General features: G+C 38.4%; 1 protein-coding gene across 1 annotated transcript in view; it reads left to right on the top strand.

Moving 5' to 3' along the window:
• CSMD1 (CUB and Sushi multiple domains 1) overlaps window positions 1-13,530 on the top strand; it is a 1,692,034-nt gene that overhangs the window by 1,402,509 nt on the left and 275,995 nt on the right. Inside the window, exon 37 of the mRNA XM_077812120.1 lies at window positions 8,160-8,264. Coding sequence (XP_077668246.1) covers window positions 8,160-8,264 — 105 coding nt within the window. The remainder of the gene's footprint in view (window positions 1-8,159; window positions 8,265-13,530) is intronic.

The raw sequence follows: 13,530 nt of genomic DNA, 5'->3' as shown, positions 1-13,530 counted from the left end.
CAGGTTATACTACCCGATATCTCTATAGGTTCCCTGAGGCATTTAGAATTGAGAAACCACATATTATGTTTGTAGTTAATATTAATTGAGTTTTGGTACTCTTCTGGTTCACTTCTCACATAGAAGTGAAACTGGCACTCTATTATCTTTAAAAAATCAGCAAAATACACAATCTATTTTGAGAATTTAACAGAAAACTTTATCATATGCAAACCTATAGATAACTCAGAACTTAATTTTGTGAGTGAAAGAAGCTCTGTAATTAATGTAAGCAAGAAGGAGAGTTTCTTTGTTTTAATTAGTAGAAGTGTTTTCAGATTACTTGATGGTTACATCATTATAACTGGACATAGAACTGTTAAACTACACTTGTTTTTTTTCAAGTGATTGGCTCTTAAATTGGCTTTTAAATGTTTGCTGTTTTAATACAGAGATCAAATGCAAGCAAACAGAATAGACTGTCAGTTGGAAAGTTCAGAACAAAAGGAAGTTTTGAGATTAGACAAAGCAGATCTTTTGTAAAACAGGCAATGACTTTTGCCAGTTTAACAAATGTCATTGTTAGTTCAGACAAATATGTGTGTTTGTGTGTCTGTGTTTGATAGTAGTACATTATTTGTTATAGATTAATCAATTCTACTGAAATGGTATTGTCTCAACCAAAGTGTAAAAGTACTCTACTCGAATGGAAAATCATGCTCTCTGATTGGAGGGAGTTTTATTGCTTAATGACTACAGCTGGATAAATAATATTCTTTGATTATGTTATTCAGTGAATATTGCTGTTTTAGTGAATTTTATTATTATTACTTATTTGCAATATTTAACTAACTCAATAGTTGACTAAATTTGCTGAATGAATTATTTAACTATTTTTTCTGATACCAAGTAGCTTGAATTGTGAGAGGCTACATCACACTACTACACCAAATATGCACAATTAATGTAATTGAGAAAGGGTAGTCTGGCGAAGGTTGTATGCAGAAGGGCCAATGTACCTAATGGACAGAGTGGAATTATATGCACTAAACAGCCCTTGTTCAGATTATATGCTTTACACAGACTTGGGTAGCAGGCAGTGAAGAGCTGTTCCACATCAGGAGATGAATGGGAGAGCTTTGTCTAAGAGGCAGAATCTAGCATTTGGTTTGATTCCTAAGAATTTGATTTGCATGTTTCCAATTTTACTTGTAATTTTCTATTTTATTAATACCTGAAGAATTGCTTTGCCTTTCACACTGAAGGGTTTAGTTGGAGTTAGACAAGCTGGTAAATTTGAATTGAATCAGAGTAGCACTACGACAATATTGTAAGCTAATCTATAGCCTCTGTTTTCTAATAATTTTTTCAGTCCTCTCCATGTCAGACAGTCTTCATAGTGGGGACTTCCCTGTCTCCATAGTAACTGGGGGCAGACCTTTGCCCTGAGCCTGGGCTTTGGATTGCCCCTTAGAATTCAGAAGGATTCTCCAGAATTTTCTGCCCCCAAGAAGCATGAGTGGCAGACTCCCACTTTCTTTTTGTAGCAGAGGTCTCACAGGATTTGCAAAATATTTTTAATGATGTGTGTGGTTGGAAGGACAGCTTCTCTTCTCACCTCCCCACTGAGAAATAGTAGAGACCTCAGGAACCCAGGTCCCAACAAGGATGTGGGTGAAGTCCATGCTGAGCAGGCTGCAGAGAAGCTAGATCCCAGCTGGCATGTAGGCAAGGTCTATGCTGAGGCAGTTGAGCAGGCCACATGGAGCTTCCTTCATTGAGACAAGCCCCAAGCAGTTGCATGGAACTGAAGGTAAGATTTTTCAAAGCCCCTGCTTCTCCCCTGCACATGGGACTCTATTCACACAGCTTGCAGGGCAAGCAGGAAAAAAAGCTTCCTGAATGTTGAGGGAAGGCAAGATCCCCAATCCCCATAGCAACACAGAGAAAGAAATTCCTGCTCCCAGCCAACAGGTGGGCAAGGTCCAAGCTGGGATGAATGAGAAGGCTACAAAACATCATCCCTTCCCATAAACTGTTTTATCTGGAAGGCCTCACGTGCCATGAAAGATGCTGTCTCCTGCAACCTCTCTAATACCAATGAACCATTTGTCTCCAGTGGTTCTCCCTCACTCTACATTCAGCATGTTTGGTCCCCACTCAGCCTGGACACAGCAGCAGGAAGCATGAGGTGAACTGATTCAGATTCTCTATCCTGGGAGCTGAACCTACTACTTCTCCCCATCCAGACTCCAGGGATCCCACTGAAAGTTATGAAGTAGCTCCCTTTTTCCTTCAGGAGAATTGCAGGATACATGCCTACAGACTGTCATTTCAATCTCCCTGGATATGTGCGCTCCCCTTCACACAGCTCTACTTCATTCTCATAGGGGTATGGCCCATGGACAGGTGGCAAAAGTACTGCTCACACCAGCTCTTAAAGAAGCAGAACAAGGCAAAATCTTGCATGAGAGGGTCTCCTAGATCCACTAAAAAGAAGGAGAAATCTCTCAAGCTGGGACTTTGAGCAAAATCCCTTAGACTCTCAACTAAGCTTGTCAGAATTAAGCACAAATGGGGATTTCACTTCACAGGTAGGACTAGGGAAATAAACTGTTTTCCCTTCCTGGAAAAAATTAAAAAGAAATCCCATCCTGAATTGGAACGAAAAGTAGAAATCTTGAAAAATTTCATGAATGAAATCTTTTTTTAAAAAAAAGTTGAAGTCAATTGAAGTGGATTTTTTTAGATTTTGACCATTTTAAAATTATTTATTTTTACTCTAATTATCAAAATTTTTAAACCAGAGGATCAGAATGTTTAGTTTAGAAAATGTAGGGCATCTTGACAATTTAATTACTTTTTTTCAAAAACAAAAATTGAATTGAGAGATTTGTCAAAACTGACCCATTCTCATGAAGTTGTATTTTTGACAAATCAGCATTTTTCAATTAAAAAAACATTGTTGAAAAATTCCCAACCAGCTCTATTTACAGCTGTTTGTGAAAATAAATAATGAAACAACAAGAAACCTTGCGAAATTGAAGAAAAGCTGTGTAATTTTTCATCTCTTGGTTTGTGATAGAGGGATTAAGGCAGAGTAGAGATTCCCTCAAATGACCTACTTGTACCTACAAACTAAAAGGTCTTCATTAATATCCCTAAGATTAAGCCTGCTGAGGCTTCCTTAGTAAATGGTATAATCATTCTAGCTGAGGGAATATTCCCACCAAAACACGGTCTCAACTCTGAAAGTCTTAGATGAAGTATCTTATTGTTCAGGTCTGTGCTCAGCTGAGAGCCCATTGTGGGCATGCACAAACAGGAACACACATACGCAAAACAACCAGCAATCTAAAGCAGACTGCAAAGAGTTATAAGGTGATCTCATTAAACTGGGTGACAAAATGGCAGATGAAATTCAATGTTGATAAGTGCAAAGTAATGCACATTGGAAAACATAATCCTAACTAAACGTTCAAAATAATGGGATTTAAATTAGCTGTTATCACGGAAGAAAGAGATCTTGGAGTCATTGTGAATAGTTCTCTAAAAACATCTGCTCAATGTACAGTGGCAGTCAAAAAATCTAACAGAATGTTAGGAGCCATTAGGAAAGGGATAGACAATAAGACAGAAAATACCATAATGCCGCTATATAAATCCATGGTTCGTCCACCCCTTGAATACTGCACGCAGTTTTGGTTGCTCCTTCTCAAAAAAGATTTAATAGAATTGGAAAAGGTGCAGAGAAAGGCAACAAAAATGGAAGAGCTTACATACGAGGAGAAAATAAAAAGATGGGGACTGATCTCTTTAGGAACAAGATGCCTACAAGGGATATGATAGAGGTCTATAAAATCCTGAATAGGCCAGAGAAAAACAATAGGGAAGTGTTATTTACCTGATCACATACCACAAGAACTAGGGGTCACCCCATGAAATTTATAGAAAGCAGGCTTAAACAAACATAAGGAGATACTTCAGACACCACAACCTGTGGAACTGATTGCCATGCAAAGTTGTGAAAGCCGAAAGTATCAGTGGGTTAAAAAAAGAATTAGATAAGTTCTTAGAGTCCATTAATGGTTACTAGGCAAGCTGGTCAGGGACACAACCTCTTGCCCCAGGTGTCCCTAAACCTCCATCTGCCAGAAGCTAGGACTGGATGACAGAGAATGAACCATTCAATAACTGCCCCGTTCTACTCATTCCCTCTGAAGCATCTGGCACTGGCTATTGTCAGAGGCAGTATACTGGCTTAGATGGACCATTAAGCTGACCCAGTATGGCCATTCTTATGAGATACTTTAGCTTCTGCTACAAGAAGAAGTATTTTCAATAAAGAGTGCTTCCTGTAACAGGGTCCTCTGCCTGCCCCTCTTCCTGGGGCCCGCTGACTGCCCCAATAAAGCTCAGAGAGGCTTCCTGTTATGCAGCACCCGTGGCTTTATTTACACACACAGTTCTCCCACCACCATGACTTTGAGTGAATAAGTGGAAGGGCCAACGTACAGCGGTAACAAAAGTCTGCCATCTAAGTTTATCACCCAAGACAATCTTTATTTTAAAGGAAATATGAAAGATAGTGTCTGACTTGCCAAACATTAGCACCCCATTTCTAAGATAAAATCTGACTCAGCTTCTTGGCTGTTGGTTCTCACATGTGAATACCTGCCATCAAATTTGCTTTGTTTTCAGCCAGTAATTGGAGCAAATCAGTGTATAAAGATCTTGGTCCAAATCCAGTACTAGCATCTCTTTGGTGAACTCATTCTTTATATTATTTAATTGCTACCATGTCAAGTCCAGAGAAGTTTGTAATCAATACAGATAGTGTACCCCGTATAGGGGGTACATATCTTGATTCCTGTAGGAGTCAAGGGGATGTGACACACTAAGGAAACATCAAGTATAACCGGTCTCATGCTGTGGACCATCAAATTTGCTCTTTCGTTTCCAGCAGATGATTCTTCAGAAATGTTATGTGTATATAACTGCTAAAAAGGCAGATTACCGTTACCACTGCTTAGAGCAGTAGTCTTGTTCATGTCCTATTGGTATCCAGGAGGTGAGCGGGCTTCTGCCCGCCCACTACTAAAGGACCTCCCCCCAGCCTAATGGGAGGATCCACAAGTCCAGGATTCCAAATAAGTGTGGGGGACAACTAATGAGATAACGGGAACGGGAGTGAGGTCACAGGGCTAAACGAAGGGAACCTGATGGGGACACCGAGCAGAGAACCCCGGACAACACTCACTGCTCCTCAAAGGCGTCCAGGGAGCCAGCGGACGCCACCCAAAGGAACTCTGCCTGTATGTGTGAACAGACTGAAGAACAGAAATAGGCCCCACAGTCACAAGAAACCCCATCGGCCAACCTCCTCTCCCTTCTTTTGTAGATGGCCATTTTGGCCAGGGCTAGGAGGAGGCTGACAAGGAGGTCCTGTAACTTTGTGGGGCCATAGATAGGGAGTGCATATGTGAACAGATGAGGGGAAAAGTGCAACTAAAACCATAATAAAATATCTAGGAGGAGCCGGAATAGGGGCTGAAACCTGGCGCGCTCCAGGTACACGTGTGCCAGAGTCTCCCTTATACCACAAAGGGGGCAGGTGTCTGGGAGGGGTGTCTTGTTCATGTACTAGGCAGAAGCTCTTGCTCTGTTCCTCAGAGTTCTTCCCCAAGAAAGAGCATAAGGGTCAGCTAGTTCAGAAAGACACTCATAGAAGTGAGGGAATGTAGTCTATATCACCTAGCTTTTTGGTGCATCACAGGTCAATAGACTATTGATGAACCTTTGTGCATCTAAGTCTAACTGGAAAACCAAAAGAGATACTACACGAAGAAGAGACAATGAAAAACAAAGGCTGTGGTTCCTTTATCTTAGAAAGGGTCCAAAAGTACTCATTTATGTCTCTCTCACCCCTCAGCCAATGAGAGTTAAAGTGGTAAAGAAGATTGTGAAGAAACAGGACACAATGATTATAATCACCTTCTCATGACCTTCAGGTCTCGGTTCTTGGACTTGATTTACATATAACTAGAACCACCTGTCAAACTCCCAACACACACACACACACACACACACAGTGCAACAGGAACCTATCCTGAATCAATACACAGTCTTGCCTAACTTATCAGCTGAGAGGAAGGAACTACAATTTAAGAATGGCATCTCAGAGAAAATTCACGATACAAATGGTGTCTTTGTATTACTGGAAAAAATTTAGATGCTGGTGTGATAAGTGACACAGTTGAAGCAAAGGCCATTCTAGTGTTTTTTGGGCTGTGGGCTGAAGGCAAACACTTTTTGGAAAGACACAAACACATCAGAACCACTCATCAACATCACATATCAGATACCTGAGAACCACCAATATTATCAGTCTTCTGGCAATATGCAGATTCCTGTAATGATCTTTATTTGTGTACTACAAGTCCTAATAAAACCACCTTTCAGCTTCAGTTAGTAATTCTCTTCTTTGCATTGAAAGTATCTTTCCTTGTCACCACGTTCTTGTCCAAGAGTGGTTTGGAGCTTGGCATGATCTCAGTGAAACCTCAGTTACGTGTTTTATCAAATATGATCGTTCTATGAACTAACCAGCCCTCCATCCCCAAACTCACCACAATTTCCCGCATATAATAGGAAGTGATAGTACTATATTTCTGGTTGAATGCAAATATTCTAAGGAAGTAGATATGCATGAGTTACATATGAACAGATCCTACAGCGGAATAAAAGTGTATATATAGCAGACACATTCAAAGCCTCATATACAGCTTTTCTCATTAACATGCACTCCAGCTGTTTTTATGGGTGGAGCGATCCCACAAGTATTATGAATAGGTCTATAAGACTACTATAGAGTCTTCTGTCTATACTTCTTCAAAGAGAATAGAATGGACATCATCAGCCCTGCTGATCCAGCATTTGGTAAAAGGTGTTATGGCACAAGGTGCCCCAGTAACCCACAAGTTCCTTTTCAATCCCTCATGAGTAAATTGAATAGTCTGGCCCACTCTCAGGGTGACTTTCTACTTTCTGCATCCTACTATGAAAATGGTCTAACATGGAGAAGACCGAGAGAGGGAAAATTCTATTTTACCTGTGAATTTTCATTCTAGACCCTCTATGAAAGACAGTATGGCCCTTCCTCGGAGGATTGCATTATGTCCAGAGCATTTTCTGGCTATTGTTAATTTGTTAAGTAATTTTAAAGGGAAGAGGGTGTTCCAACAGAAAATCCCTAAATCTTATGTCCAGGCTCTGCTGCAAATGGTTTGAGTTACATAGCACTTCAAATCATTTATATGGTTAGGGTTTTTTCAGCTTTGGAAGCTATCCTTCTGGAATAGGGTGAGTGGACAGCAAGTGTGAAAAATCGGGACAGAGGTTGGGGGGTAATAGGAGCCTTTATAAAAAAAGCCCCAGATATTGGGGCTGTCCCTATAAAATCGGGACATCTGGTCACCCTATTCTGGAAAGTTCTTTCTGAGCAAAGATCAGGTCTACCCCCGGTTGCCATGGAGACAGGGAACGCCACACTATGAACACTGTCTGACATGGAGGATCTTAGAATGAAAATTCAAAGGTAAAGCAAAAATATCTCTTTCTGATCTCATAAAAAGAGAAAATAATCATTTTGTACAATCACCATTGATGTTCACAGGCCATTGTGATAACATTCTATCTCTTTTGGGGGTAGAAGTGTGCAGCAGCATTACTGTGTGAAGTGGGAGTTAAAGAGAACAGAAACAGAGAAAATTAGTGCCTCAGAATGATGGGATGGGTGTCTTCTTCCCCCCAGACTCTCAGCTTCCATTCTGAACTTATGTACAGACAAGAAAGAACTGATGACATTGGAGCTTCATTTCAGAGCTAAATCCTTTACTTTACTTATGTGGATAATGCGTTTGAAGTCAATGGGATTATGCATGTGAGTAAATATAGTGGGATTTAGCTCTGGCTGCACTTGCATAACTCCCTACTGTCCTATCATGTCATCAGACTTTACCTGGAGCTTTTTAAAAATCCAGGGTATGATACGACACATAATGAGGAGAGAATAGGCTAGTGTTTATGTTTCTGTAAAACAGTAGGAATTTCTTTTAAAAAGTTACCATATTGCAACGTACTACATACCACAGATGAACAAGATGTCTTGTTTGTTGCAGGTACTACGGTGCCAGCATTGTTGAACAGCACCTCCAATCAACTTTACCTGCACTTTCACTCGGATATTAGTGTGGCAGCAGCTGGTTTTCACCTGGAGTACAAAAGTAAGACTGTCTGTTGCTTGACTCATTCTTTTTTTTTTTTTAATCTAATTACCAAATTTTATCTTGGATGCTGCAGATGTAAACTGATACCTATTGAATTATATCTTTAAAAAACAAGCAAGTTTAAAACCAGTAGAAGTTCAGCCTTCACAAAACAATTTTTCATAAAGTAGAAATACATAAAAAATCTACAAGAAAACTTTCAGCATGTTGTCTATCAGTATAGTCATATGGTGTTTCAGATTAATAGTTCTGGAAACTCAGATCACATTTTACATTTTTTTTAAGCACTACATTTATACTTAACAAGATTATGGAAAAGCAGATGGATAACCCTAAATGCTTTTCCCCCATTCATATGTGCATATTTTTCTTCATGGCCCCCATCCTGAAAATCCTGCTAATTCATTGGAGTGAAATAGCTGCAGTTATGATAAATATTGTTGTGCACTGATGGCTACAAACACTATTATAGTTCTCATTTAAGATGCATTGGTGATATGGGCAATAGAAGCCAGAATGGACATTGTCAAACACAGCACATCTACCTCTTGAGATAGCTGTGTTTCCATCTTATATACTTTGTGGGCTATTTAGTTATGTACCTTTTTAAACAGGTTTGATATTTTATAAAATTCCAATGGACAACTGCACACACTCTTTGTTCAGGTCATATATGCATTAATTTTGTATCTTTTTCCTCTTTAAAACTTAAAATAATTTCTATAAAATGGTGGTAAAGTCAATGCATTATGTTTGTTTATTATTTCTTTTAACTGGAGGTAAGCATTGCAAAGAAGACTATTTAAAAAAATGAATGTGGGGATGAGGTAATAGTCTGATAAACGGGTTAACAAAGATCAAATTTGCAAATCATCTTTAGTGTTTGGTTATACTGGTACTCCATTGTCTTGCAAAAGAAAAATAAGAATTTTCTATGAAATTCAGTCTTATGGTACATGCATTTATGCACTAAAAACCTTAATGTTGATATTCATCTTCTTTAATAAGCAGTTGCAAACAAGCAAATACATGGATAAGCTTTAATAAATAGCCTTTAAAATTGAGATAAACGATTATCTAGAACATAAACTTATGCACAAAATTTTAGAGGCCAGATTTCCAGCTGATGATAAATATTCTGAACCAGACACAAACCATAGGGCAGCCTCACACTCTGGTTCAATTCCCCTACTTACTACTACCATTTGTATGCAAGTTTGTTGCAATTTATTTGAAAATGACTACTCTAATGATGGTGCAAAATGATATCAAAACGTCCATTTATAGTAGGATGTGTTTTGAAAATCTGCTACTTTGATATATTTTGAAAACATCTGTAGATGTTAAGATATGTGTTTTATTTTATGCCAGAAGTCAATATAATTGCTAATATACATAGCTGAATTATAGCTGATGAATGCTCTTATCTGTTATGCTTAAGGTTATTCTGAGCCTTCTGGCTTACTTTTAACACTGTTGACTGATACAAAAGGAAGATGTTATTAAAATATTTTGACTTTTATTTTCTTTACACATGTAGAAATTTTTCATTCCTTGTTATTGGCATCTGGTTCAGTATCATTACAAAAAAAGTGAAATGATAAAAGGGGCTTACATTACACAGTGAAATAGATGGTAAGATAATAAGCTTTTTTACAGGGCATTATATTAGTTGTTGGAGAAATACAAAAACAATAATCACTACTACTGAGTCTTTTTCAATCTTTACATAGCCCAAAGATGGTGTCAGAACTGAATATGTCATTTCTAACTATGCTATTTGTTGTTGTTTCCAGATGGGACAAGAAACAGTTGTATTTTTATGATGATTATATTAGTGTATTGTGCTATCTTACTTAGGGTTTCATTTTGAGATCATCCTGATTGTGGATAAAAGAGGACTTTGTCCTATTACTGATTTTTCTGGTGAAAGTTATACAACAGAATTTGCTCCTTTATGTCAGTTGATTAGCCTGCATTCTTCTCCCCCATCCTTAATGAAGGAATAAATTAGCTACCATAGTATCTTGGGATGGGTCCTCTTCATGATGCTTTGCTTTTGGCAGCATGGTTGGATTAGTATTTCTTCCTGTCTTGGATAAGACTTGCTTTCTTAACTTTAGTCCACAGTGATTATTTTGTCTTCCTAGATGCATGATGTGACTATGACATACAATTCCTTTTCAAATCTTTCCATTGGCTTCCTTTCTGTATCTCATCAAATTTTAACTTTTTGTACTCACCTCAAGATCCTACATAAATTTGTCTTTCTATACTCATTTAATCTTGTCTCATTAAATCACACCCCACCCCTCCCTTAACCAATAGGCTTGATGTTTCCTTTTTACATTTCTCACAAGAGTGGAATGTGCTCCTATTCCTGATCCTCTAGGCCAACACTATAGGATGATCCAAAAATGTTTTGGGAATGGATGCTATTCTCTGTTAAATTCTGTTGGATTTAGAATAATGTTCACTACTATGCCCCCCTTTCAACAAAGCACATATCATGTGCATAGCTTTAAGCACTTGAGTAATTCCTGTGACATTAATGGAATTATTCGTGTGCTTAATTGCTTTGCGGGATCAAGGCCAAAAATCTTTAGGGTTTTTCTATAATGGTTTCCCTACTGTTTGTCACCATCAATTATCTTAAACTTAGATTACAAGCTTTTTCAGACAGTGACTGTGTCTTTGTTCTGTGAGGTGCCCAGCAAACTTTTAGGTATTATAAATGTTATGTTTTAGTGATATTGCTTGAGTAAGTATGTTATGTAACTTTGATTGACCTCTGAGAAGTCTATCAGCTATTGTGAATGTTGTGTTATGTTCTTAGTATCTATTTTTTACTTTGATTGGATCTTGTTTGCATATATTATGCTAGCAATGTGGTTCCTGCTAAAGAGAATATTATTTTAGTTATTTCCATATATCTGTACCTTTGAAGCCTTTTCTGATCTTAGAGGTCAGCTGTAAAGCATTTGGGGAGATTTATTATTATTATTATTTATTGTTTCCTGGGTTACTTAAAATGTGGAAAAAAAAATCAATTCTGTAACATTTAAAATATAAAAGTGCAAAAATAAGTTAGCATTTTCAGACACTCCTATGGACACTTATAAACAAACACTGCCTACACTTTTAAAGACATCTGTTAATGTTATTTTTTCCCCTCAATAAAAACTTTATGATGGTTTTAATTATGTTGGCTTTGGGCTAGCTTGTATATGGTGCATGATAGAATGCAAGAGCTGAGAAGTAGCCATTACAGTTTATTGTGTCAATAATCCGTGCATTAAATAATCTAAATTTCCATTGAGTCCAAAAAGTCTTCCCAGTGCATTTAAATTCTAGATCTATGAAGAGTTATCTGCTGCTTCAATGATATATACTACAGAAGCTGTAAACCAGAGGTTCAAAATGTTCTCAGAAAGCAGAGGTCTGGCAGAATAAGAAGCTCTTCTCAACACTATTGTATATTATTATGTAGTTAGTGTTAAATTAACCCAAACATGGGAAGTGAGAGATTCAGACATGCAAATATGGTAAAGCAAAGACTACAACTTTATTAACTTGTAACCAAAGAACTTAGGTAGCTACCTGAACAAATACTCTGCTGATATTGAGCCAGGCTGGTTCCTACATTGACAACAAGGAGCACAACCAAATACCTAAGGGGAGGCAACCTCATAAATATAAAGGGAAGGTACGGTAACCTCTCTGGCACCTGACCCAAAATGACCAATGAGGGGACAAGATAGTTTCAAATCTGGACAGGGGGGAACAAAGGGTCTGTCTGTCTGTGTGATGCTTTTGCTGGGAACAGATCAGGAATGCAGCCTTACAACTCTTGTTAAGTAAGTAAGTAATCTGGGTAGAAATGCGTTAGATTTCCTTTTGTTTAATGGCTGGTAAAATAAGCTGTGCTGGATGGAATGTATATTCCTGTTTTTGTGACTTTTTGTAACTTAAGGTTTTGCCTAGAGGGATTCTCTGTTTTGAGTCTGATTACCCTGTAAGGTATTTACCATCCTGATTTTACGGAGGTGATTCTTTTACCTTTTCTTTAATTAAAACTCTTCTTTTAAGAACCTGATTGATTTTTCATTGTTCTTAAGATCCAAGGGTTTGGGTCTGTGTTCACCTGTACAAACTGGTGAGGATTCTTATCAAGCCTTCTCCAGGAAAGGGGGCATAGGGCTTGGGGGGATATTTTGGGGGAAGACATCTCCAAGTGGGCTCTTTCCCTGTTCTTTGTTTAAAATGCTTGGTGGTGGCAGCATACGGTTCAAGGACAAGGCAAAGTTTGTACCTTGGGGAAGTTTTTAACCTAAGCTGGTAAGAATAAGCTTTGGGGGTCTTTCATGCAGGTCCCCACATCTGTACCGTAGAGTTCAGAGTGGGGAAGGAAACTTGACACCCTACATAAGCATAATAATAGGATTAGGCCCATGCTGCTCAGATACCCCCTTAACCTATTCCTTATGCAATGTCTAAGGGTCCAGACTTTGGGTACCCCATTTCCATGTGAGAAATTGCTCCCATACTATAAACATCAAGGCTCAGGCCCAATGCCTTCCGATTTCTCCATAGGTAAATGCAAATATGGCAGTCCACAGTGGACACTTGTCACTGGGGGCACCAACTATTAGCAAGGACATCAGCTCCCCTTCGGTTACCTAGGAATAAGTTAATTCATCCTCAAAAATCAGTGAGAAATGTATCACCCACAGTTTTTTAACCACATAGTGTTAAGAATGCACTGGCAAGAAACAGCATGAGGATTATTTTGTTTTTGTTTTAATATGAAGTGTGAGTGAGGGTAATATTGAGGGAAAGCTTGGGCAAGGAGGTTGATTCTTTTTTTCATTTACCCCTGAATGTGGCAGTGTTAGTAGTGATTTCTTTGCTTCTGTCCTTGTCTTAGTTTTTGTATAGGCTCCTCTGCATTTGGCAGTTTCATTGTACTATTGGGATAGCTGTCATGGGAGGTTGTGTTTACAGAGAGACCATCTCTCAAATAGAACTAATTCTATCCGCCATTGTAAATAACAAGTCATTCCATTGAATTCAGTGGAGATACCCCAGTGTAAATGAGAGAAGAATCAGAGTGAATGAGTCTAGGGTATTACTAAGTGATATAAGCTATGCAGGTCTCCTTCACTTCTTTGCTTAGGAGACACAAAGATCAACACCTTAATGAATGTCACCTTTTGGGGTTGTGTGCCTCCAAGATACAATATACACAGGCTGTACACTTTTA

Source organism: Eretmochelys imbricata, chromosome 3, assembly GCF_965152235.1.
Source record: "Eretmochelys imbricata isolate rEreImb1 chromosome 3, rEreImb1.hap1, whole genome shotgun sequence".
In the NCBI taxonomy this organism is placed as follows: domain Eukaryota; kingdom Metazoa; phylum Chordata; order Testudines; family Cheloniidae; genus Eretmochelys; species Eretmochelys imbricata.
The sequence above is the reverse complement of the archived record's forward strand: the minus strand, read 5'-3'. Positions and strand labels throughout refer to the sequence as shown.